At 40.3% G+C, this 25,974-nt stretch overlaps 1 protein-coding gene across 1 annotated transcript in view; it reads left to right on the forward strand.

Annotated features, from left to right (window-relative positions):
• The window catches only part of MMP24 (matrix metallopeptidase 24), a 536,329-nt gene that overhangs the window by 486,878 nt on the left and 23,477 nt on the right, over nt 1-25,974 (forward strand). The window contains exon 7 of the mRNA XM_044090093.1: nt 20,083-20,221. Within this exon, the coding sequence (XP_043946028.1) occupies nt 20,083-20,221 (139 nt within the window). The remainder of the gene's footprint in view (nt 1-20,082; nt 20,222-25,974) is intronic.

Consider the following 25,974-nt stretch of genomic DNA (forward strand, 5'->3'; position numbering starts at 1 on the left):
GGGATGTTATGACCTTCTTGTCCCTGGATGAGATACCCTTACTTATGAGGTGGGCCATGTAGAAAGCTTTCCATACAAAGGAAGCAACATGGTGGTCAAAAGTCAGGTTTCTCTCAATATGGGTGCCTAAATCCCTCACAACTGACTGCATGCTTACGATATTGCTATTAATGTGATAATTTGTGGGGACGTCACACTTCCCAAAGGGGATGATGATGCATTTTTTTTTATTCAGCTTGAGGCCATGTTTATGGCACCAGTCATGTGTTTGAGTGAGAACTTCTTGGAGGATGTCCACGTCACTAGGGGAATTGATGACTGCACCCAGCTTACAGTCATCTGCAAACTTAGTCAGCCATAGCCCACTGGTTTTGGGCTGCACCTCAGAAAAGTATATGCCAAATAACAGAGGCCTCAAGACCGAACCCTGGGGTATGCCACTCGATACGGGTGTATTGCTTGAGGTGGCTTCCCCTGCTTTGACTAGGTGGGTTCTATCAGTGAGTCAGTTAGCTACTCATCTGGTAACATATGGATTGCTGCCTAGTTGAGAGAGTTTATCTATTATGCCTAAATGGGGAATATTGTCAAAGGCTTTGGCCAGGTCAAGGTAGGCAGTGTGCACTGCCTTCCCCTCATCCATGGCTTTGGCGACTGTCTCATAAAATTTGACCAAATTTAACAGACATTACCTTCCCTTGATGAAGCCAAACTGTGTGGGGTCAAGTGTTTGGAGGTTACCGATGTCCTTGTTAATGTGGTCCATGATAATCCGTTCCATGGCCTTGCAGATTAGGCTAGTTAGGCTGATGGGTCTATAATTTCCCAGATTGGTGGACACCCCACCTTTGTGTAAAGGGATGACAGTGGCTGTCCTCCATTCAGCTGGGACAAAGCCCGTACTCAGGCTTTGGTTGAATAGGACACCTAATGGTGCTGCAAGTTCCTGCCTGAGTTCATGTAGGATGCAGCCTGGGATGTTATCAGGTCCCATGGAAGCTGTATTTTTTGCCTTTGAGAGAGCAGTGATGACCTGATCCCTAGATATAAGGGGAAGGGGGGAGGTACTGGGAATGTCCTGATTTACTGATGGGGGACAGAGGGGTGAAAGTTTCACTGAATCTGTCAGCCAGCAAGTTTGCAATATCTACGGCATTTGTACATGTGGTGCCATTGACCATCAGTTCTGAACAGATCTGGGTGCTACCTTTGAGATTACAGACATATGTGAAGAAGGCCTTATGATTGTCTCTAGTAGATGTGGCCAATTTGGACTTGAAGTTTGCTTTGGAGAATTTCACTAGTGCTCTTGTTTGCTTGTTTAGGCTAAGGTAAGATTGCTTCCAGTTGGGCACCTGCTCCTTCTTGGCCCTGGACAGCAATTTTTTCCTTTTGTTATAGAGCTTATTTATTGCAGATATCCACCAGACAGGTTTACTCTTCCTTGTGGAGGATGACTTAGTCCTTTCAGGTGTTCCTGATTCCATGCATCTATATAAATGTTTATATAGTAATTTGGTATAGTTTTGGATACTGGTGCCAGTTCCTAGAGGGGGAGGGGGCTGTGAAGCTGTTTATACCATTCCTCAGGAGGCTGTAATCAGCTTTGGAGAAGTTTTTTTGTTTGACCCTAGCTAGAGGGGGGGTTGGGGGAGATAGTGACTTTGAACGTGATCGCTTTATGGTCAGTAAATGTCATAATTTTTAAAATATCTTAACAACCAAATAGCACAAACAGAACTATTTAGCTTCATATAAAAGCTCTCAGCTGGATGAACAAAATGTTACTAACAGAATGTGTGTAACTTCAGTGGTTGCTGAGAAATTGTAAGTGTTTACAAAATATAACAATCTTAATAGTTAGTATGTTTACTGTGACTTAATAAAATCCACTTTAAAAATCTAGAACCTACAGAATGCTACCACTATAAAATAGTTTCTGCTGAATAGTTTACCATTTACACTTCTTTAGTAACACCTATGGTTCTTGAGATATGTACATTTGTTTGAAATGTGAGGTCATAATTTGATTCTATCAAAAAGCTTAAGCTCTAATCTTTGGAAGTAACAGCTCAAACTTTCAGTGCTCCATTGGAGAGAATGAGTTAACAGTACCACTCCGCAAGACACTTGGACACATATCCTTTACATTACCACACTAAAACTATCCCCTTACATAGTCCTTACTCCAACCCCAACCCAAAACATTCACATGCACATGCATGCACACGCACACACACACACACACACACACACACACACACACACACACACACACACACACACACACACACACACACACACACACACACACACAGCCTGTCTTCTCACCTAACCATTACTCTAACCCTAACCTACAAGCATTTGCAAAACACACACCCTACTACCCCACAGACTCACCAAGTTACCTCACTAAAAAGAATATAGAAACGTGGGCATTTCATTAAAAATGTCATACAGTTCCCTTGGTTGCACAAATAACTTTTCAGCTGTTATCTTTGCAGTCAGTAAAAATGAATGCTGAAAAGAGCAAAAGTTTTTTTTTCCTGTTTCTCTGGTTGCCAGGTTTTACTGCATGCAAGATAATGGTACAGTCAGGTCTACAAATTTGAACATTCACTGTTGTTGTGGAATTTAGGAGGTTTTATATATATTTAGCAGAAGGTGTGTGGGTGCAGGGTGGGCAGTTTGCCCCATGCAAAAAAACAATATTTTAATATTTGCATTCTCCAAGGTTAAACTAGAAGCTTGTGCATTCAGCTGTTGATGTCACAAACGTTGATTTTTACGTCGCAAAATCTAAATGTACTTTACTCTTACTACTGTACTACTGTAAATGGAAATATATAACAATCCATGGTGGTGCAGCAGTAGCGTTGTCACCTCACAGCAATAGGTTCTCCTGTTCGATTCTTGGCTGGAGCACCTTCTGTGCGGAGTCTGCATGTCCTCCCCGCGGTCGAAAGACATGTGTGAATGGGCATGCCTTCGTTGAAGGTTGGGCATTGGGCTGGCACCTTGGCACTGTAAAAATCTACTGCCAATCATTAGTGGACCTGAGTTCTGCTGTGGTGACCCCTAACCAGGAAAAGCCGAAAGAAGAAGAACTGTAAATGTAAACATATAAATCATTGAAGATCATCTATGAATTTAGAAAAGACAAGTATGAAATGCAACGTTTTGCACTGCAATTAAACACATGCTTACTTTGTTGACTGTGCCACCTGAAAGTTTTCTGAGCATATTCAGGAAAAACATAGGAAAGGAGCTACATGCTGCTAGGATAAAGATGCTGTTACTGGGAACCGAATCACATTCTGTATTAGAACAGCACTCGGCACAAGGAATGTTGACTCTTTGGACAGACAATATCAGAACAAGAACAAAGGTAAACAAGTCATACAATGATTCAAGAACTTTGTGTCCTTAATTGAATACCACTGAAGCAGCCCAACTCAGCAAGGTGTCCCATATGACAGTAAAATCAGCTAGGCATGGATAACGGGTGTTGGCAAAACTCCATGAACAAGACACAGATTGCCTACTACTTTAATCAAATCACTTTTTCAGGATAACAGGATTAAACACCGTCATTCATGCAAGACAGTGCTAAACTGAATGTGAGGGAATGTACTGATGGCAAATGTTTTCTGTGTAGTACGGCTAAGAAAAATGATCTATGTTTTCACTTTTAATTGAGGTGTAAAACTGTCTACACAGTGTATTTTTGCAGTTGTGACCTTCTTAGTCTTTGTTAGAGTTCATCTTTCTACTTTATACAGATTGTGTATCACCAAAAAGCAGCAAGAACAACATTAAATAAAGTTAATTTGTTGCAGTTGTATATAAAACTATAATCATTTACCAATAACATGCCAAAATAGAGGATTTATATATTACTGACCACAGAACAGCATTCTGACTTACAAGTTCTGATTATTTTTGGTGTGTGTGTATGTGTGTGAGAATTGCAAACTACTATCTGTATGAAGCACTGTACTATGCAACTTTCACAGAGATTGTATGCTTGAATCATTTCTGAGGAAGGTTAGGAATGAGAATGCTTTAAGCTAGTAGCTTCATGAATTTTTTCTGTCATGCAACTTCTAACGCTTTCTGTGAAAGTGAGAAGCCGCAGTTTAGGAGATTACAGTTACAGACCACTTGGTCAGCAGACTTGTTGTGAGTCCCAAATATGCATGCTCCTACCACTCATGGACTATTTTCCAGGTACTGTGAGCAGATCTCGCAACCTTTCTTATTCTGGAAGAACATTCCTATTTTCAGGCCTGATTTTACCCTGCAAGGGGGCCCTATTTTTGGTGATATGTCTATATTTTAAGGCTTGATCTCACTGTTTTGTGAATCCCCCCATTACACATAATTTTTGATCCTGTCTAATACACAAAACAAAAAAAAACACACACACCACATGACCAACATACTTGAGGCACTGATAATTTAAAGAAAGAGGGCACACATCTTTTGTCTCCCTTTTTTAGAAGCAAAAGTAAAATGACCTTTTGTGGTAGAATTTTGCTAACTAGTTCATTTAAAGTCTACAGATTTTACACTGTCTGTATGATAGTGTGCTTATATTTCCCATTATTTTTGCACTCTGCCTTTTAAACATGTTTCTGAGTAGTGTCCCACATTCCCACTGGAAATGAGAAGAGTTGTGTACTTTTTAGTATTCAAATTTTATGCTAATTAGATGCTCAGATTTTTGTCTAGACATACTTACTTTTCAGGGGTCTTGCCTGTTTTTAATGTCTGCCTGTTTTGAGTGATGAATCAAGATGTGTAACAGGCTGGGTTATACTTTTCATAGTAGAAGCTTTTTTTACTCACATAGTCCCCCCCCCCCACAAACTGTGGAATTATAGTTAGCTGTTTATACATAATTTGTTATACATTTACCTTAATATACTAAAAAGAGCCAGTTGATCTTCCCTTCTTTTCTCCAAAGCTGTGAGCTGTTGTATGGTAGGTTAAGCATTGCCATTCTGTCTTCTTTCATATTTCTTTAGAATGATGGGAGTATCATAACTCAAATGTGAATTTTTTTTTTTTTGAAAAAATATGTCTAGTTGATTTCACTATTGTTTTTAGAGTTTAGATAAAAGACTGGATAGATGAAAATGTAAATGACTTAATTATACTCTCTGTATAAACCTGTCTGTCATTAACACAGTGCTCCCTTATCAGCCCTTGTCACCCCTGAAAAAAGAAACGTCTGCCAGGTAGACTTACCCAATTAAGTAAAAACACATTTAAAAAGTCTGTCCATGCAGGAAAATGCTAGAATGATATTTGTGTTGCTGTGTAATTTATATATCTGATTATACTAGTGCTCCCTTGTCACCCCTGAAAAATGAAACGCAGCTATACCCGGATAACAAATGAAAAGCACATGAAAAACTAACTCAATTCATTCAGAGACATGCTGAAATTATATTTATTTTGCTATTCATTTTATATACCTAAGTAATAGTGCAACTTTAATTTTGACAATATTGTTTGTTATGCATTCCTGTTACTCTGTCACAAGTACTACCTTTACAACAAACAGCAGAATACTCATGCCCTTGGAAATAAAACCTGTATGTCACAATGTTTTGCACTAAGTACAGTATGACACTCACATTTGCTATAACGTCTCAATGAAAATTCTTTAAACAATAAAAGTGATGTTTCTTTAAAATATAATAATGCTGCACTGCCCACCATAATATGTATATTGCTTAACAATGGACTGTTTTTATTCTTTAGCCAAAACAGAAACAACTAGTAGGATGCTACTTGTATAAGGTCAATAAAGCTGAAAAAAGATGAACTCTTTGCTAGAAAAACTGCAAAACCAGAATTGTTCATGAGTATCTAGGGATATCCCTATGGGAAGTTGGAAATGCTTTGCAGGCATTAAGGATTACACGGTTATATATTCTTATGCTGTGTAAACATGCCACCTTTAGAAAAATATAGATGAAAGGTTGTACAGCTTTGTAAATTATAAGAGGAAAGCTAGGAAATAAACAGTCAGAGATCAAATCTTACTAATAGTTTATGAAATTGCATGTTGCTTTTTAATCAATGCTGTTTATTTGCCATGGGACATGGTATAATTAGTAGACTACTTTTAAAATGTGACTGTCTTTTTATCATATTCTTTAAAACTTGAAGTTATAGCTTTGAATAGTTATCTATAATCACTAAAGAGATTAAGATTTGTGGTGCATGGGATACAATGTGTGAGACCTGGGTTAAAATCATATTTGCTCATTCATGCATTATATGAGACTCCGAACAAGTCATTAAATTCATTGTGTTTCTGGGTTTAAACTCCCACACAAATGGCTTTTGTATGCCTACTAGATTTAGAATCATATCAGCCTATTGAAATGTAGACTTTTGAAAACTAAACAATCACTATTAAATGAACAAATACATAACCAATCACAAAACTCACATTAAAACGCTGTGCAAATAATAAAACTTAACTGTGTTTAATATATTCAAAAGAAATCATAAGTAAGTTAGTCGGGGGGTATTTTCTGCCTAGAGTATTCCAAAATGGGGGTGGGTTACCCCTTCACCCTTTTAACATCTATTCACCAACTCTCTATGGAGTTAAAAAAGTTCTTTACAACTGCAAATGTTTCTTGACATTATAAAAATAGTCTCCACAAAAAAAGTAGAATGAAGCTGAACTTGAAACTGACAAATAGTTTTCCCACCTGTATCCTGATAACATCAGGATCAATGAATCAGTATGCTCTCATGGATTTACCTGGTCAGCATATTTAAGAATGGAAAATGTTATCCCTATGGTGACCTAACCGTGCCACTTTCTTATTGCTAATTATTTTTAAGAGAGGCATTCACAGTATACATTAACTGAAGACATATATGCAGAGCACCTTTAAAGAAATGTTATTTTATTAATTAATTTTGAACTGTGGCATGTATGGTATCTCATCATTCTCTCCACCACTCCTACCCACATATCACTGCAGTCCATCATCAGTGTTGTCAACATTCTACATTAACAAGTGTTTGTTTTCTTTTGCAAGGCAGCTTTGAACTTCACTGTTGTATGTCTATACCACTCGTTCAGGCAGTGTAGTAAAAAAAAAAAACAACACTAGTATCTCAATGAAAGAATACTTTTTCATGGTTGTTTTAAATTTTTTCCACTATTTGCCCCTGCCTGCCCTCTGGTCATCCTCATTAGTTTTGTGTTAAATATCTGCTCCCATTATGATGCCATCTGTTCTGAATCAAGCTTGCTTTTGGGATCTGTCCTGCAGTGTGAAAGATTTCAGTGCTCTGAGCCTTTCCTTATATTCATCTTCTTCCTTTGCTCTTATAAAACTTACATGCTGTTAAACAAACAGATGTTCTTCTCCAGACCTGAACATAGTGCTTAAAATGTACTTTCATAACCTGTAAAATTCTTTTCCTTATGTTTGCAATCATGTGATCATGTGTCATATTGATGTGATATGGCATGATATGCTGTCATGCCAGAGGAAACATAGCAGTGGAGATGATGCCACACCCATGCCACTTCTGATGCCACATTCATGCCACTTCTCTATGCAGTACCTGTAAAAGTGATATGAAATTACTAGAATGTGGTACCATCTGGAGACTGTAAGGTAACCCAGGACTAATGTCAGTTAATCTTCCCATGTTGCAACAGACCCTAGATTTGTTGTGAATGTTTTTTGATGTGTCCTGTAAAAAGATATTATCTAATGTATGAACCTCTGGTTCCAGAAGCATAATGTAAACTCTGTCCTGGCTGCATAAGTCTTTGTCCTTCTACAGATATTGGTGTGATCATGGGAACTTATCAGTATGGTCTGCATGTGCTGTGGACCTGGAAAAGATATATGACATAACACCTTCTGAGAGATGCTAAAGCAGTGCAGGATCCCAGGACAACTGTTGCATGATGAAGTTCAGTGCCAGTATTTGTTAAGAAAGGTTTGTCCCTGCTTTGTTAATATTAAATAAGATATGTTCAAGGTGAGTGTAGGATGCTGCCAAAGGTATGCCTTGAATTGTCTCCTCCTCGTGACATTCATGACAAGATTGCTGGGTGCACTCAAGTCTTATAGAGTATCCAGTTTGGGGACATGAGGGCTGTATCTTTCTCGTTTTCAGATGATATTGCCTTCATGGCCTCAACTCATCACGGTCTCTAGTTTGCACTGGAGCTGCTTCTTGCTAAGAGTGAAGCAGATGGAATGAAAATCAGCACCTGAAAATCAGAGAGCATGTTTCTGTGCTGGAAGAGTGGATTGCTCAGGATGCCATCATAAGGTTGTGTTCATAAAGCCAGCAATTCACACTGTAGCAAGCTAGGCACAGGAGTAGTGCATTGCAAAGCATAAAGGCTAAGAACGGTTTCCCAGCAAAAGCCAAAGGCCTAAAGTACATGCTGAAAGCTATGAATACATTGTACAAGTCTGCCATGGAAATTCTTTCAACTGGAACTTGAAGAAGTTTGGGAAGACTGTTAAGATACAGATTATTTGACAGTGAAACTCAGAACACATGTATTAATTTCATATGATCATTGTCAAACAAGTGTAAAGAATTACATGTATACACTATTATTACACTTTAATAATTAATTAATTATTGTGTTAAATGTATGAGGAACAAACTACCCATCCAATAAAAGAAAGTTCATCCCTGTCCATATTCAAGTACAACTTTGATCTATGGAGGGAAACAGAAAATTTACCCCAGGAATGTTCCCTGAAGTATTAATGGACAAAGGCAGCTCCTATATGCTTTATCACATGCATGATGTGATGATATGAGGTAGTGCCATCTGTATCAGGGAGAGTAGGCAGTCATGTGTAACATATGCCAGCATAGCTAGCTGGAGTTTTGTAAAGAATTTTATGTCATTTGACTATCACACTGATTTGTACAGATGCTTGTGTTAAAAATGTATTTGTAAAGTTGCTTGTTTTAAAAATGCATTAACAGTGGGTTCTGCTGGACAGAAAAGAGATATACATGTATATCAGGCAGTATTATTATAACTGATTAAATGTACATGTTTTAACAGAGAATTCTGGGAGGGAAGAGGTTAATCTCAGCCCATCTAATTTTGAAAAATAGGTTGAAAATTAAATGGGTTAGTTTAGGCCATAAAGATTTTATCTTTCAAGTATGATTGCAGCCAGAAACAAAAATGTCCTTGAAAACAGGACTAAGAATCTTATGGTATTGTCTTTAGGAGTGAACTAATTGCTACCGAGGAAGGGTGGAAGTTTTTGAAATTGTTTTATAGCTTTCAGATGCTGCAGCAGATCTTAGCAAAACTCTGGGTGTATACTGTACCAGAGTCAGATGACCAGTTGTGATATCATTCTATAACCAGCACTGAAATGATTCTTTAGGGATTAATGAGAGATATGATGGAACTCTGGCAGCAGCACTTTGTTTTCCAGAACCTGTCAGGAAAGATCTCTCACAGATATCTCACACAATTTTTACGCAGGCAAAAGCTGTACTCTCTAAAGCCAAAAACACAGCATCCATGGGACCGGACAACATCCCAGGCTGCATTTTACACAAACTTCAGAATGAACTGGCTCCCCACTTAAGCACCATGTTCAATAATAGCCTTTCATCAGGCTTTGTGCCCACTGAATGGTGCACAGTAACAGTTATCCCACTCCACAAAGGGGGAGCCACCACTGATCCTGGGAACTATCGACCTATTAGCCTGATGAGCCTGGTCTGCAAGGCCATGAAACATATCATCATGGAACTCGTAAACAAAGACATTGGTAACCTCCAAACTCTGAATCCCACCCAGTTCAGGTTTGTGAAAGGCAGATCATGCCTCTTGAACCTGATCGATTTCTTTGAGGCAGTCACCAAAGCTGTAGATGAGGGTAAGGTGGTACACACAGCCTATCTTGACCTCGCTAAGACTTTCGACACCATCCCCCATTCTGGAATTATAGCTAAACTACTAGGGTATAAATCCCTACGTCACAAGATGAGTTGCCAACTGGCTCACTGACAGAACCCACACTGTAAAAGTTGCAGAATCCAAATCTGACCTCAAAGCAGTGACAAGTGGAGTACCACAGGGTTCCGTCCTGGGACCTCTCCTGTTTGGTATCTACTTCTCTGAAGTACAGGCTAACACAGAAGGCCTCTGACTAATGAAGTTTGCAGATGACTGCAAACTAGGAGCCATAGTCAAGTCCCCAAATGATGTGGACATCCTACAGAAGGGCCTCGCTGAGGCAGATGCCTGGTGTCAGAGCCATGGCCTCAAGCTCAATGCCAAAAAGTGCAGTGTCATCCCCTTTGGTAAAAACTCTGTACCCATGAACTACCACATAGACAGCAATCTACTTAACATCGAATGTGTGATAAGAGACCTTGGGACCCAGGTGGACAGTAGTCTCTCCTTTGATAGTCACATCGCCACAGTAGTCAGGAAGTCCTTCTACATGGCACACCTCATCATAAAAGGGTTCTCATCCAGAAAAAAGAGGTCATTGTTTCCCTCTACTCGACACTCATTAGACCCATTATAGAGTACAACGCCCCTTTTGGAATGTACCTCACAAGACATCTGCAGCAGCTGGAAAGGCCACAGAAGTACCTCACAAAGAGGATTACTCAAACAAATGCCCTACACTGACCGCCTCAAAAAACTCCAGCTTTACTCCATAGCATATCGCCTACTCCGAGGTGATCTCTGCCTAACATATAAAGCTATGTCAAACTCAGAGCTGTTGGATATGCTACACCTAAAGAAATCCCAATCCCTCCAAGCAACACACTCTAGGGACCTAAACCTTGTCACCACAATAAACAGGACATGCTGGAGGGATAGATTCCTGTCCCAGGGACTTCCAATACTCTGGAACAGGCTACCCATCTATGTCAAGCAAAGTTCTTCATTAACACTCTTCAAGAAAAATCTTGATGAGTGGATGGGAAATAGGAAATACACCCCAGAGATCATTTCTGTGTCTCTGCTCGACAGTGGCACAGGAAAATAACTTTCTTGGGTGGCGTAAGCCAGGGAACCTTGTTGGCTAGGCTTATATAGGCCCTTGGCTGATAGCCTAGTACCTACCTATGAACCTATGAACAACCTCACATCTCATCTTGTCTTGCTGTAGTAAGCAACTCAATACACTTCATCTTGCCTTGCTGCAGTAAGTAACCAGGGAACAGTAATTCTTTAGTCAGTCAGGAAACTATAGTGAGATTAGTTAAGTATTGTTTTTCTGCATCTGCATGAATCTGCCAAACTGTGTTATTTTTTATATCACCCGTGATTGAAACTCTAGTGTTTATTGTAACTACATATTCAGTATTTTCATGTTTTCTATTTTATTATTTATTATTAAATATTTTAATACTTTTCATTGTGGCTGGTCTTTTAGAGAATACTTTTAACATCTTAAGAGTACTTATGCTTATTTTGGTGACACTGTGGCCACTCCTGGAAGCCTTGCTGCATTGGTCAAACTCGACCATTTGTATTAGCATTAATTTTACTCAGTATATTTGAGTATCCTTGTAAGAGCCTTAGAGTAGCTGACTAGTGCCAGCATAATTACCTTATAGTCTGGGCAGCAGAGGTGGCACAGCTGGTAAATCTGTGCTGGCCTTTCCCAGGTGTGTGTGTGTGTGTGTGTGTGTGTGTGTGTGTGTGTGTGTGTGTGTGTGTGTGTGTGTGTGTGTGTGTGTCTGAAAACCAAATCTCCAAGTGTGTGTGTCAGCTACTTGGAACAGGGACAAAGAGCTCCAGAGTGGTCAGTGTGTAGTCTTGTTTGGGGCCTGGAGAGAGACAGAGCGAGAGAGTCTAGCCCCAGGTCTGGAGTGTGCTCATGCCTCTCAACCTTAAGAGGCAGTAAATCTGGACAAAGTCTGACAAAATGGAGGGATAAAGGCCCACAAATATGGACATATTTTAAATATTGCTCTTACAAACTTAGAAAGTTGCTAGAATAAAATTGTTTGTCTTAACATGCATTTTTTGAAAATGTTGAAGTTTGAAACTAAATATATGTCATTATTTAGTGACTTCAGTCATCAAATCAACCCACTGATTTGCCAGAAAACCACAAATTTTATGAGAAACAGACCAAACACATGAGCCCAAACTCTGGACATTCTGCAAAAATTTGGGCAGTTGAGAGGTATGAGTGTGCTCCCTGTGTGCTCTTAAAGGAAATTGTGCTTGGTGCAGAGAGTTGCATCTGAAAATACTGTGTGAATCCATTTTTGCTCCTAGTGGCCGTCCCTCAATAGTGTCAGTGGTGAGGATTGAGGATTCTTGATTACTGGCCTGGAGTAGGAACAGTCACACGTGTCCCCTTAAATTATCTGTGTTATGATCCCAGTTATTCTCATTAGGATTAATATATAATTATTGACCACAGGATGGGTAAAACCAATCTATGACCAATTGGGGTCGGTTATTTCAGGCACAAAAAGGGAAATTGACTAGGCTTAAAATGCCCATGAGGGTAGCTAGCCTAGTCCTTATCTATGAACATGTGAACCTATGAATCAACATATTAATTGACTCTAGTCTTGCAAACAATTAGTAAGGGGTTGTAGTGAGCATTATGAAACATTAGGAATTTATCTGCTATTGCTATAAACTACAAGGAAATTATGTCTCATTGAGGACACATAGACATACACAAATAGACAGACAGACAGACCAGGTTCACTGCTTTTATAGGTTCATAGGTTCATAGGTTTATACTAGGCTATCTGCCCTAAGGCATTTATAAGCCTAGCCCAAATTTTTGTGGCTTACGCCACCCCTTATATGAAAAAATACTGTGCCCATTAGTTTGTTGTGCCTCTGTCCAGCAGTGACACAGAGATGATTCCCGGGGTAAACCTACGATCTCCCATCCACAGGTCTAGATTTCTCTTGAACAGAGTCAGCGAGGTGCTCTGCCTCACATGGACCGGGATTTTATTCCACAGCATAGGGAGTCTCTGAGTGATAAATCTATCCCTCCAGCACGTCCTATTTATATCCGTGCTAAGGTTTAAGTCGCTTGCTCTAGTGGTTTTGGTGGATTTGGATTTTTGAGGTGGAGCATGTCCATTAATTCCGGGTTGGACATGGCCTTGTATGTCAGGCACATGTCACCTCTGAGCAGATGGTATGCGACTGAATAGAGCTGGAGTTTCTTCAATCTGGCAGCATATGACAGATTTTGGAGTCCCTTTATCCTTTTGGTGAGGAACTTTTGGGGTCTCTCCAATTGCTGCAGATGTCGGGTGAGATACATCCTGAATGGGGCATTGTACTCGATCATTGGTCTGATAAGTGAAGAGTACAGGGAACAATGACCTCACTAGATCTGGATGTGAATCCCTTCATGATCAGGTGGGCAATGTAGAAGGTCTTTCTAACCACTTTAGCAATGTGAGTGTCAAAAGAAAGGCCACTGTCAACCTGGGTCCCCAGGTCCCTGATAACCTCTTCTGTGCTTAGTGGATTGCCACCTATATGGTAGCTTGGGGTTACCTTGTTTTTCCCGAAGGGTATGACTATACATTTTTGGCGTTTAACTTCAGGCCATGGCTCTGGCACCAGCTATCTGTTTCCGTGAGTCCTTCTGAAGGATATCCGTGTCCGATGCACTTTCCACTATGGCACCCAGTTTCCCATGCTGGTCTGTACTTCTGAGAAGTAGATGCCAAACAATAGGGGCCAAGGACCGAGCCCTGTGGGACACCACTTGTGACCGGCTTGGAGTCTGACACAGCGCCAGCAACTCTAACCCTGTGGGTTCTGTCCTTAAGCCAGTTTGCAACCCATCTTGTGACATATGGGTTTACATTTAAGCTGGTAAGTTTTTCTACAATACCTGAGTGGGGTATTGTGTCGAAAGCCTTTGCAAGGTCAAGGTAGGCTGTATGGACTGCCTTTCCCTCATCAATGGCCTTGGTGACTGTTTCGAAGAAGTCGACCAAGTTCAAAAGGCATGATCTTCCCTTGACAAAGCCAAACTGGGTCGGGTCCAATGTCCCATTGATGCTGTGTTTTTAGCTTTAGAGAGAGCAGCTTTCACCTGTGCATTTGAGATGTCCGGGAGGCTACACTCGGCTGGGATAGTTATCTCTCCTTTAGGGGGGGAGAGGGGAGTGAAGTTTGCACTGAACCTGTCTGCCAGTATGTTGGCAATGTCTGTGGGTTCAGTGATTTTTGTATCATTTTGGACTAATTCTGAGCATGTCTGGGAGTTTCCACCCAGGTTCCTAACATAGCTGAAAAAGGACTTATGATTGTCCTTTGAATCCATGGCAATTTTTCTCTCAAAATTGGCCTTAGTTGATTTTATGAGTGCTCGTATTTTTTACTAATAATGATCAGGGTGACTTCCCTTTTATGGATTTTGTTCTATCATGTAATAGCTTTCTCCTCTTATTGTAAAGTTTGTTAATGGCTGGGGTCCACCAGACTGGATGTTTGCCCTTTGTGGAAAGAGTCTTGGTTTTATTTGGGATTGCCTGATCCATGCAGTCCTGGAGGTGTTCATAGAAGGCATTTGTAAGGGCTTCCGCAGCTTGGGTTGTGGTTTCCTCTGGCTCAGGGGCCTTGAAGGATACCACACCTGTCTTGAGTAGTGGGAAGTTTGCTTTAGAGAAGTTCTTCACTATGGTCTTTTTTGTTTGGGGTGGGGGCGGGATGTGGATTTCCAGTGAGATTAGTTTATGATCAGATCTCACCAATGAGGGATATACTTCCAGTGTGGAGCATTTTGTCCCCATGTTTGTGACAATGAGATCTAGTATATTTTCTCCTCTCGTGGGAACAGTGACTAGCTGTTCCATGGCATTTGAATTTATGAACTCCAGGAACCGTTGGGCTAGAAAGTTAGGGCTTGAGTAATGTTCCCAGTCTATATTCGGGTAGTTGAAGTCACCCAATATGATGGTGTTTGGAGATACATTTATACCCTCCAGTGTCTTCAGGAAGGCTGTGTGGGGTTCCTGAGTTTGAGAGGGTGGCCTGTAGAGCAGTTTTGCCTATGGTTAGTTGCACCTGGATGGTTTCCGAAGCTTCGTGCGTTGCCACCAACCTGGAGGTGTGGGTATCCTTTATGAATATGGATACACCCCCTCCTTTTGTGGTGTGGTCCGGGTTTTGGGGCCGGAATGCATGATATGAGGTAAAACCTAATAGTGCCGGGGTGCTCTCAGGAGCCTTGAACCAGGTTTCAGTTACAGCACAGACATCGATGTTCTCCATACTGAGAAGGGCCTTGAGTGCGTGCATTTTGAGATTTAGACTTCTGGCATTGAGCAGCATTACCCTCAGTTTCTTCCCATTTTTGTTTTCTAGGGTGGTAGGTTTAGAATTTGAGCCTTGCCTAAGGCACTATGGGGGTGGCAAGAGCCTTAGCCAATATCCGGAATCCCAGGGGTGACAGGTGCAAGCCGTCCCTTGCGAAGCAGCGTGGCTTGTCAAGCATGTCATCCCAGGCAGACAGACACTGGATCCCCTTTGAATGACACCAGACATTAAGCCAATTGTTAAAGCTGATCATCTTGTCTCTATATTGTGGCATCATTCTTGGTGAAGGAAGGATACTGCTCAGGGTTAGGGTCATACCTGCCTGGGCTACATAATCAGAGAGCTCCTCTATGTCTCTTTTCATGTAGTCCAGGGAGGTACGTCTCAGGTCGTTCACACCAGCATGGCCAATGACTGTGTCATATTTGTAGTTGCCGTGGAGTGACCCAAGTGCTTGTGTTATGTGGCAGATTCTAGCACCCAATAGGCAGCTTACTGTGACCCTCTCCTTGTTCAGCCTGGTGAGTGGGACGTCAGTGTGTCTGACTATGGAGTCACCTATGACAAGTATGTTTGGTGTTGTATTTGGCCTTAAGGGCTGTGACTGCTTTGCACACTGCTTTTGTGGTTTATGTGTTGCTTGTGGGGTGTCTTGAGGTAGCAGTTGTTTGGGTGTCTGCTTTGGAGGCCTCTGCTGTTTAGGTAAATTTTTACTCAGAGCCTCCGAGTATGTCTTTGTGTGTTTATGTGTTTGATTCAGTGGAGTGGTAGCATTATGTGAGGCTGGTTTTGTGGTGTGTGTAGTTGCCTTCTCCTCCTGTCTGGTCTTGCCAGTCCTGAGTTGAGAGAGCTCAGCCTCCAGTTTGGCTAAATAGCTGCATCTCTCGCAAGTATTTGTGTTATGTGGGAGGAGGAGAGGGTTGTCTGTGTACATGAGGCAGTTATAACATTGCCTCAAGATTCCCAGATTCACCAGCTGGACCGGAGAGGAGATTGACAACTGACCTTTGGACATGCTAGAATAATATTGGGAAATCCTTAATTGAAAACAAGGGCCAGTGGGGAGTGAGGGTGTAGTGCTTTTAATTTTTAGTGCTGACTTATATAATTGCTTTAGTGAGCAAGTGCCAGGTAACTTGAGTGCAACGTGTTACAAGTAACTAAATGCAAAAGCGACAAACAGTAACTTTCTTTCAAGTGAAACAAGGAAATAAGTACAGTAAGCAATGCAGATATCACTAGTGATCCACAGAAGCGCTGAGAAGTTGCGTATTAGGTGGAATTAGCTTCCAGGAAATAACAAGCAAACAAACAACAAGCATATAAACAAAGCTAGATTCAGCAGGCCTGGATCTAGTCTATGCTAGAGCAAACAAGGTGAACCAATTTCAGTAAGATACAGTTCAAATATTCAGGCACTATAAACCTTTAACCAGAAATTCCCAGCTCAGAAGGGCAGAGTCCAGCCTCTTCTCCCACAAGAGTGCAGACCACGAACCTTCTTAATGTAAAATAACTGGCCTGAAGCCCAAGTGCCTAAACCAGAACTAATACACTTGGACACTGGGCTCTCAATCAGCAGTTCCCAACTTAGAAGGATGAAAGCTACCTGTCCTGCCACCACAGTGCTTGCCACAAACCTTCCTAATGTAAAACAACTGGTCTGAAGCCCAAGTGCTTAATCCAAAAGACTTGAATGATAGCTACACTTTAATCAAGTTTCCTTCAGTTTCCACTTGGAACCTGTTCTCAGCATTCATACTCTGTGATATACTACAGCTGCAGCAGTCTTGCTACAGCACTGTGAACTGTGGGCTTTTTGACCTCAAACTTATCATGGTATTCTGGTTGATCCATGCAGGTTGAGAAGGTAGCAACTATCCAAAGTGTAGGTACTTAATTATATCGGAGTCTTATTCACAAGTAAAGGTAGTGGTGGAAAGGAGCTTTCCGAGTGCAGTGGTGGCAGTATTGGACACATTGTACCAGACTGTGGTGATGAAACAAGCTGAGTAATAGGAAGAAGTTCTTATTTAATTGGTCAGTCTGTGTCCCCATCCTCACCTGCAGTCAGTTAGATTTGGGTGTTGACTGAAAGAATAAAATCATGGCTACAACTGGCACAAATGTATTTTCTTTGTAGGGTTGCTTACTTTCTGGCAGAAGTATGGAGCGGCAACATTGTTCTTCCTGATAAGACATGATGCCTCAAGCAAACATCCTGTGGAAGGTGTAGCAGGCTTGGCTCATTGGAATGAGCCCCCGGGGCAGACTCAGGGCATGGTTAACAAATTATTCTCTCTAGCTTGCCTGGAAATCTGCACAATGAGCTTGGGGCTGATGCTGAAGATAGGGAAGTGTACTATGCTCTGATAATTTTGCAGCCATAATTATGTTTGTCAGGACAAGTGGTTTACAAAATGGATGGATGAAGGTATTTTGAATGCAGTAAACTTTCTGTAAAGACATCTGCTGTGATATGATTTCCGTCTTATCAGGTTGAACATAAACTATATAGTGAAGTATATTAATTTGTTGCTCTGTTTTGTGTTATTGTAGTTTTGTCAGCAGTTTAGCTGAAAATATGGTTAAGTAGCATATCTACTCATTACAAAATGCAAATGTATAAGTTCATGCTAAGGCTCACACTGTTTCTAAAGGTAGGACAGCCCACAGCAGTTGACTTCGGCAACACAGCGTGAAGAGTACTGTTCACACAAAGGCGTATCAAGTAAAAAACATTTCCTTTGGGGGTACATACCAACAGTACCACCCCAACACCAATGCTATTCAGGAGGCAGTAGTCCCAGCAGACTTTGCTGTAATATAAAAAATTCAAGACCGTCACAGCACTGAGAAAAGAATGTTTCTTCTTGCACTAGTCTGATATGAGAAATGCTGCTTCATTTGCAAAGAGCTGTTTTAGACATTGAATCTAACACCAGTATAGCTTCATGAACTAATTTGTGAGTAAACTTCTAACTATCTTTAGTGAATGCAGTCCTTAGAAGTCTGACATTTGTTCTCATTTGATGCACATTTTGTTGCAAATAACAGTATGTGTTACCTCTGTATGAATTTATTCTTCCCTCCAATAAGGTCTCTAAATACATGACAACACATGAAGATTTTCATAACATTATGCTCATTTAAGTTTCAGGTAATTAAAATGTAGCATAGAGTGCTTGTACAAAGTGCTTATATTACAACTTAGGCATTCACAAGCAAGTAGTGTTAGGGCTAACAGTCATCCTCGCACCTACACATGTATCATGTATAATAGAAAAAAGCTTTTATTTTCATTTATCTTTTTGTTGAATGTGTTATTCCCAATAGGCTAGTGACCTCTTTTTCAGAATAAACCTGAGATAGTATTTATACTACTATGAGAAATTTGGCTAGAGCATCAGGGAACTTCCCCTGCTGTTTTAGATAGGTACTATGGGATATTTTACATCCATCTCAGTTACCACCAACAGAGCAGATGTAACTTTTGTTTAATGTCTCCTTCAAAGGATGACACACTCATGAGTAACCCCCACCCCCCACCCCCATGTTGCAGTGCAGTATCAGCAATCTATCTGCCTAGTGTGGGAATAGAACCCACAGTCTTCTATACCAAAACCTCCCTCATCCTTCTTGCTGAACCAACCTATCATCTCTTCTTCCTGCCAATGAAGCAAATTCACTCTTCCATGTCACTCTCTATCCTGTCTTCTCCTCTCCCTACCAAAGAATCCAGCCTATCTCCTTCTTCCCATCCCCAGTCAGCCTCTCTCATCTCCTTGCCTAACCTGAATTTCTTCTCTTCCCTCACCAGTCCCAATTGACTCCTCTATCTCCAGCCATGCATCCTCACTCCCTCTCCTTACATGCCCAGTCAGTCTGCCTCATTCCTCCATCTAATCATATTGTCTTCTCCTCCCCTGCCCAGCGAAGCTGCTTTTACATGCTGATACTATTATGAGACCGAGGTCAAGGAAAGATGTGCCACAGTCAGTTTGTTGTTACATCCCTTTATGCATCATCACACACTTGGCAGCCTCAACAGACTTGATCCTATTTCTGATGAGCATACTATCCTAAAAATTTATCATCCTGCATTCCTGCCTATATAAGTACGCCTTTTCACATGAACACTGCAATTTGGCACACATGTAATTAAAATTTCTTCCTGTCATGGATATGTCTTTATGAGGTAAGTTATAACCTTTCCTAATACTTATTTCCCCACTTTTGCACAAAATCATTGCATTTTGCAAAGCAACCATTTAAATACATTTTAGATATTTAGTTCCATCAAAAAGAAAAACACAATGCTTTTTTACAGGAAAAAATCATGTTTTCCATTTGCAGCAAGAGTTTTGATTTCATTTTAAATAAACATATAGATTTTTGTGGTTGGAAAGTGAGGTCAGATAGTCCTTAGCCCTACCTTCTATTGTTTTCAAGGAGTTGTAATTGAAACAGCTTTCTCTTATCTCTAGACTAGGCCAGTTTCTCTGACACTGTTGCACGTTAATTTCAAAAAGAAAACTGAAGAAGCGATACTGCAGGCCACATTAGATAAGCAAACTAAATGTATCATTTACCATTTGATGTTTCGCTAACATTTTCCATTTCACATAATCATTAAAATGACAATAAAAAAATAATTGCTGCATGCTTCGTAGACCACTTCTAATGGCATGTCTACAAAAACATTAAAATGTAACACGCTACTGAGTCTCTGTATTTTTCACTTTTTTAAGGACCGTTGGTTCTGGCGTCTGCGCAATAATAAAGTTCAAGAAGGATACCCAATGCAGATCGAACAGTTTTGGAAAGGGCTGCCTTCCAAGATTGATGCTGCCTATGAGAGATCTGATGGGAAATTTGTCTTTTTTAAAGGTATATGATATACAATATGCATGAAATGTTTTGGTAGGTTTGAGCATAGTCCATTTTGCCATATGTAACTTTTGCTTATCCATGCATGGCAAGTTATCATGATTTTTCCCTTGCTGGACTTGTTCCTTGCTGTGGACTTTCCCTCATTTCTCACAGGAAATGAGATGCACAACACTTCAGTGCTAGAACTTATGAGAGGAGCACAGAACTATAATTGGACTCACATGATTCCCTATTACAGCACAAAGAGGTCAAGCTAAAATAAACCAAATGAGTTACTGTTACATTTTTACAGGGTCTAGTTGCTGTGTTTTTTTCCACCACTGAGACCTCCATCCCCAGAATGCAACTAAAACTGTGCACACATCTTCTGAGACGTAAAACTGTCAGTTCCAGAACACTGCAGAAAGCCCATATATTTGGCCAGGGAGAAGAGAGGAAAGGCTGGGTACTTTTATAGGGGGAGAGACAAAATGAGTGGAGATGTTTAAGAGTGGACTCATCCCTCTAGGGATAGAAAATGGCCCTGTCCACTACAGTACTGTTACCCAGCACAGACTGGGTGTTGCACACTGTATAACAAGGGCCACTGATTGGTAGCACAGTCAATTCCTTTGAGAATATACAAGAAAGCATAAGGTCATGGACTGAAGGAACAGAACTGAAAGTACTGCTACCGTCCATTGTGGGAGGGCATGACTTGGCAGCTGTTCACTCAACTTGGGGCCAACAGCAGAAGTCCTGTGTAACTTTATAAATATATGTCACTATGTGCGCGTCAGGGAGAACTATAGTACTAGGTTCCTTTAAGGAATCAAGGAAGAATATGTTGTTTAATTAAACAATTAAGAAATGTTTTTAATATAAGGAAATAGGTTACAGCCTTGGTTGTCTTCTGAGGAAGTTGCGTTAAGATACAGCGACGAAAAGTGTATTTTATATCAGCGCTTAAAGAAAGTTTTTTTACAATAAATTGGATTTCCCACGAGTGAAGCCTCAAGAGAGTTTTCTACCAGTTTCAACTTTTGGAATTACTTTAGAAGCGTGAGCCTCCTTGGGTCTCTTGGTTCTTTTCGCTGGTTAGCAGAAGTCCTGTGTAACAACAGATCAGAATGACATGCTTGGGTGAAGGTAGGAGGAAGGGTTTAAGATTAGACAATCTCAATGGATGAAGCCAGTCACCCTATCAGTGCTGCAATGTGCTCCAGGGTATGCAAGTCAGAAAATTCAAAAAAATAGTTTTCAGTATGGAAATTAAGAAAAAAATAATAATGTAGCATCTCAATTGTTAGAGAGAGAGTGAGAGAGAGAGAGATTTTAAGTAATTGAGAAAAAATGACGGCCAAATATTTGGTGGAGTTTTACTTTATTCTTTATGTACAATGTGAAGTTGATAGTACAAAGCTATTTTGGGATGTACTGCTTCTGTAGAATATAGCTTCTGGTCTTGTCTGCACCACAGATGACCAGGTTTGGAATAGCAGCCCTGGCATGGGATGAGCTGGCTGGAAAAAAGATGAGAGTGAGCATTCAATGTCTGCTTACCCATCCATCCATGGGGCAAACAGTCCATTAAGTGCTGTGACATGAGCACCACTCAGGAAAAAGGTCAGTAGTGTCCTTTCATACATAGGACAGTAGAGAATGAACCTAGCCAAGACATTCATGCACTCCAGACAAGCCATTATGCATATGCAGAATTGCTCGATCATAGTAGCTAGGTATAACTAGACATTGCATCATACACACCAGATGTCAAGGAAAGTGTTGCACAGAGCTGTAAAAACATCTTAATTCCACACTGGGTGACAGCTGAGGTTGCAGGCTCTTATGCCTCCTTTTTGGCATCTTTCATTATTAGGGATAGGGGAAGAACAAATGGGTCATTAGGGTGTGGGCTTGTTGGCTGCAGGGAGTACAGAGCTACAAAAAAATATCTAAACAAACCATTCTGATCTGTCTACATAAGTGTAGAGGTATAAAGCCTTGACTATCACTTAAGTGACCAGAATTAGATTATTGTATTAGGCACCTGTAGGAACTGGTCAAGATGAAGAGGAATGGCAGTTCCAGGCCTTCTCACCTCTTCTAAGGCAAGGGTCATTCAGGGACAGGGCTAATTCAAGAGCCTTAATGGTGATAACAGGACAGTGGTGGTATTAAGCTGGTGCCGTTGTAAATGCAGGGGCACAAAGGGTGCATCAACGCATAGGTGGGTCTTTCCCTTACAGCACCATTTCACAACCAACTAGGTATCAGTGGTGGTGGCAAGACATTATATGGAAAATTCCTGTAAGCAGTAGTATGGTGTTCTTCACCTGGCCTTGGCTTACACATAGTGTATGTTAGCTTCCATCCCCATTGACCCTACACGTGGGGACTGGGACACACATTTGCATAGGACTTTCCCAAATGGAGCTCCAGACACAGGCTGTCACTTTTATGGGAAACCACAAGGATGGGAGTACAAGGGGAGATGGCAATACAGGAGCCTGAGATCAGTGACAGCAGGCCAAAAAAATAATTTTGGAATAATGAAGGGAGGCTGCCTTCTTCCGTGTGACTTCAGGAACACTGAATGTGACAAAGTCTGGGAACCAATTAGACTGAGCATTACTGAGCAAAACCAAAAGGAGATAACCTGAGGCACTGGAACAGAGCCAGCTTGTGCCAAGTTAAAAACCCACCTCTACAGGCTCATATACACTGTGGAAGGACTGTATAATATTGCCAATATTGTTTAATATACTGATTTGTGTGTGTGTGTGTGGGGGGGGGTTATCAATACAGTTTAACAAATGTGGGCACTTGCTCTGATAAAGCCAATGAATTCTTAGAAATCCAGCAGTGGTGATTCTAATGACAAATGGGATAATAGTCACAGGTCCATTTAAAACATAATGTTATTATACTGTTTGACACAGTATCAAAACTGTTGCTCTTCTTAACTTTTAAAGTTAATGATTCATTGCAACTACTCTTGTAACCCATGGGTAAAAGAATGCTATGGGAGCAGAGTGTTATTTTTATGAAATTAAAATAGCATTAGGGCAAAATCAAAATAAGGCAATGTAAAAAAGGGTACAAGAATCGATAATTAGAAACTATTTATATAACACCTAGTATCAGTCAGAGGTTAAGAGACCTGCACATATTTTACCTAATCAGCCTTAGTAGAGAATTGTGTAGCTTAGAAGAGGTCTACTCTATATGGTAGTATGCCATTTAGACACATTTATGAAGAAAGGAAGACATTGTTAAAGCAGCCACACTATGTTGCAACATCTTTCTGTTCATCTTTTGGGTGTATGACAAACTTAATCAGGTCAGCTAAGGATTTCAGAATTATGACTTTGGAGCAATGAGGTTAGAACCCACATCTCTAGATTAGAACTGTATTGCACTAAAGCAGTGTATATTGCACACCTTCATACAAGTATACTACTATCTGAAAGTATCAGGATACTACTACAAAGCATGTGGGAGGTAAGTGAAAAGAGGTCCAAGCTGTTATAAAGGAATAGTTAAAAAAACAGTTACAATATGAAGGCAGTATGATAAACTTTAAAGAGCATGTGTTTCACATAAACCGAGCAATAATGAAGAGACACTTTGTAGTTCTTTTTGATCTCACTAGAACACAGACACACCTGGAGGAGAAGTGAATCTGTAACTCTTATCTTTCTGAATGTGGTGTTATTCTTATGACATGAATGTTTTGCTGGTTACAGTCTAATAAAAAGATGCTACGTTTTTAATCTTTCTTAATATTATCTAATTGTTGTCATTTGGCCCATCTGCTTGAGAGAAAGAGAGAGAAGGAGGGGGAGAGAGAGAAAATTCTGAAAAATGAAAAGCATATTGCCTAATATAAAATAGGTTTGTAGATGAATACTTGGCTAACTCCCCTGAAGGGCCATTTTAAGCCTAGCCAAAAAACAGAGGTTAGACTCAGAGCTTGTACTTTGTGTTTATGAGGTGAAAATCTTAACCTTTATGCCAAACTCACCTTTTTGGTGTGTGTTTTTAAACAATTAAAATCTTTATTTTCTCCAAACTGCTGAAAAATACATTTACTTGATCACAATGAAATAAAGCAATAACTAAACCCAGTGTTAACATTGTAAAAATATGGGGAATGTGTAAACTAAATGGCAGCTTTGTAGCTAGAACCAGTGTGTTTAGCTAGAACCAGTGCAGTTCTATTTTCATGTCAACTCTGGAGGTGCAGGACATTACTCTTCCACTCCTTTTCAGAACCCAAATCACATGTTTCTCATTAACTACCGTATTCCAAGATAAGACTAATCATATACTGTTTTGAAGTTGTAGTTCTTCAAAATAGCATTATCAGGTGCTGCAATTACAAGTATCTGTTTATCTGTTTGCCCAGAATGTAGCTGAGAGTGAAGGTCCATGTTTAATGATACTTTGGATCAAAGAGGAAGTTAACCATTGCAATAAATAAACAACACTGCTTAAGTTATGAAATAAGGGTATTTGAAACTTCAGCCTAACATCTCCCCAACCACTCCACAGCTGGAATAAATACTTTGCTGTAATTGTGTATGATAACGCTGTATGTGTACAAGGATCTACAGGGTTTTTGTGGTACAGAAAGAAATTAAAGAACGTTTGTACACCAAGTTTACACAACGCAGAGTTGATAGTTTGTAGCCGGAAGAAGTCAAACCATGACAGCAGTATATCTATTTGAAATAAGAGCTTGTACTGGCATACACAGGGAAGATAGAGGCTTGAGTCTGAAGGATGCTGAAAAAACGTTTTTTTCTTTTTTCCTGACAACGGAGGTTTTACTCTGAAAGTTTGGCATCAGTAGCCAAATAAATAATTGCAAAGTGCCTGCATTTTCTGAGGACAACCAAAACAAGCCACTGCACATAGTATCATGTCAGGAAGATGTGGGGAAAGCCGATTTTTTGCTACAGTTTGAAGATTACATATAGGCAGAAAATGATCAGACATTCATCTGGTAGAACATTTGAATGCAGCAGTATTAGTTATATTCATCTGGATCTTCTGAAGCAGTGACACTGTGCATGGTCATTTTAATTGTTGCAGTGCATCCCAGACCTAGCATGCAGCACTAATAATGCACTGTGCATGTTTGTCCTAGTGTGCAACAGTGATTTATTAGGCACATCTGCTTTACAGTGCTGCAGTAATGTGTTATGCACATTTCTTCTAGAATGTGGCAATAATGCACTGCGCACACACTTTGAAATGTGTGTCAGTGTTGTGCAGTATCATTGAGCCCTTGTGCACATTTACTGCAAAAGGCAGCAGTAATACAATCTGCATTGCTTATCCTACCATGCACCAATGATGCATTCTCCATGTTTTGTTCATTATTACAGCAGTAATTCACTTATCTCTCAGATGCTGAAGAGAATTTGCTGCAAATACACCTCATAATGGGGTCTATATCACGTTGTTGAACTCTTAAAAGTTTGAACGTTATATGGTCAACATCATATGAATGAACTTTTAAAAGTTTGAATGTTTCAACGGAGATCTCCATACAGTGCAGAATGGGAAGATTTCCCTTTTCTGCACTGTAGTGCGATCTCGGAGTTGGTATATTTAAAGAGCGGGGGACACAGGGACTTGCCCCCCTGCTTAAACCACTCAGGTAGTTTTTTTCTTTGGTTTATTTTTTTTTATTACATTTTCAAACTTTTAAAAGTTCAATTATATAATATAGATGCTCATAATGATATTGTTCTCGTTGC

Source organism: Protopterus annectens, chromosome 12.part0 (genome assembly GCF_019279795.1).
Source record: "Protopterus annectens isolate FY-2018-M chromosome 12.part0, PAN1.0, whole genome shotgun sequence".
Taxonomy (NCBI): Eukaryota; Metazoa; Chordata; order Ceratodontiformes; family Protopteridae; genus Protopterus; species Protopterus annectens.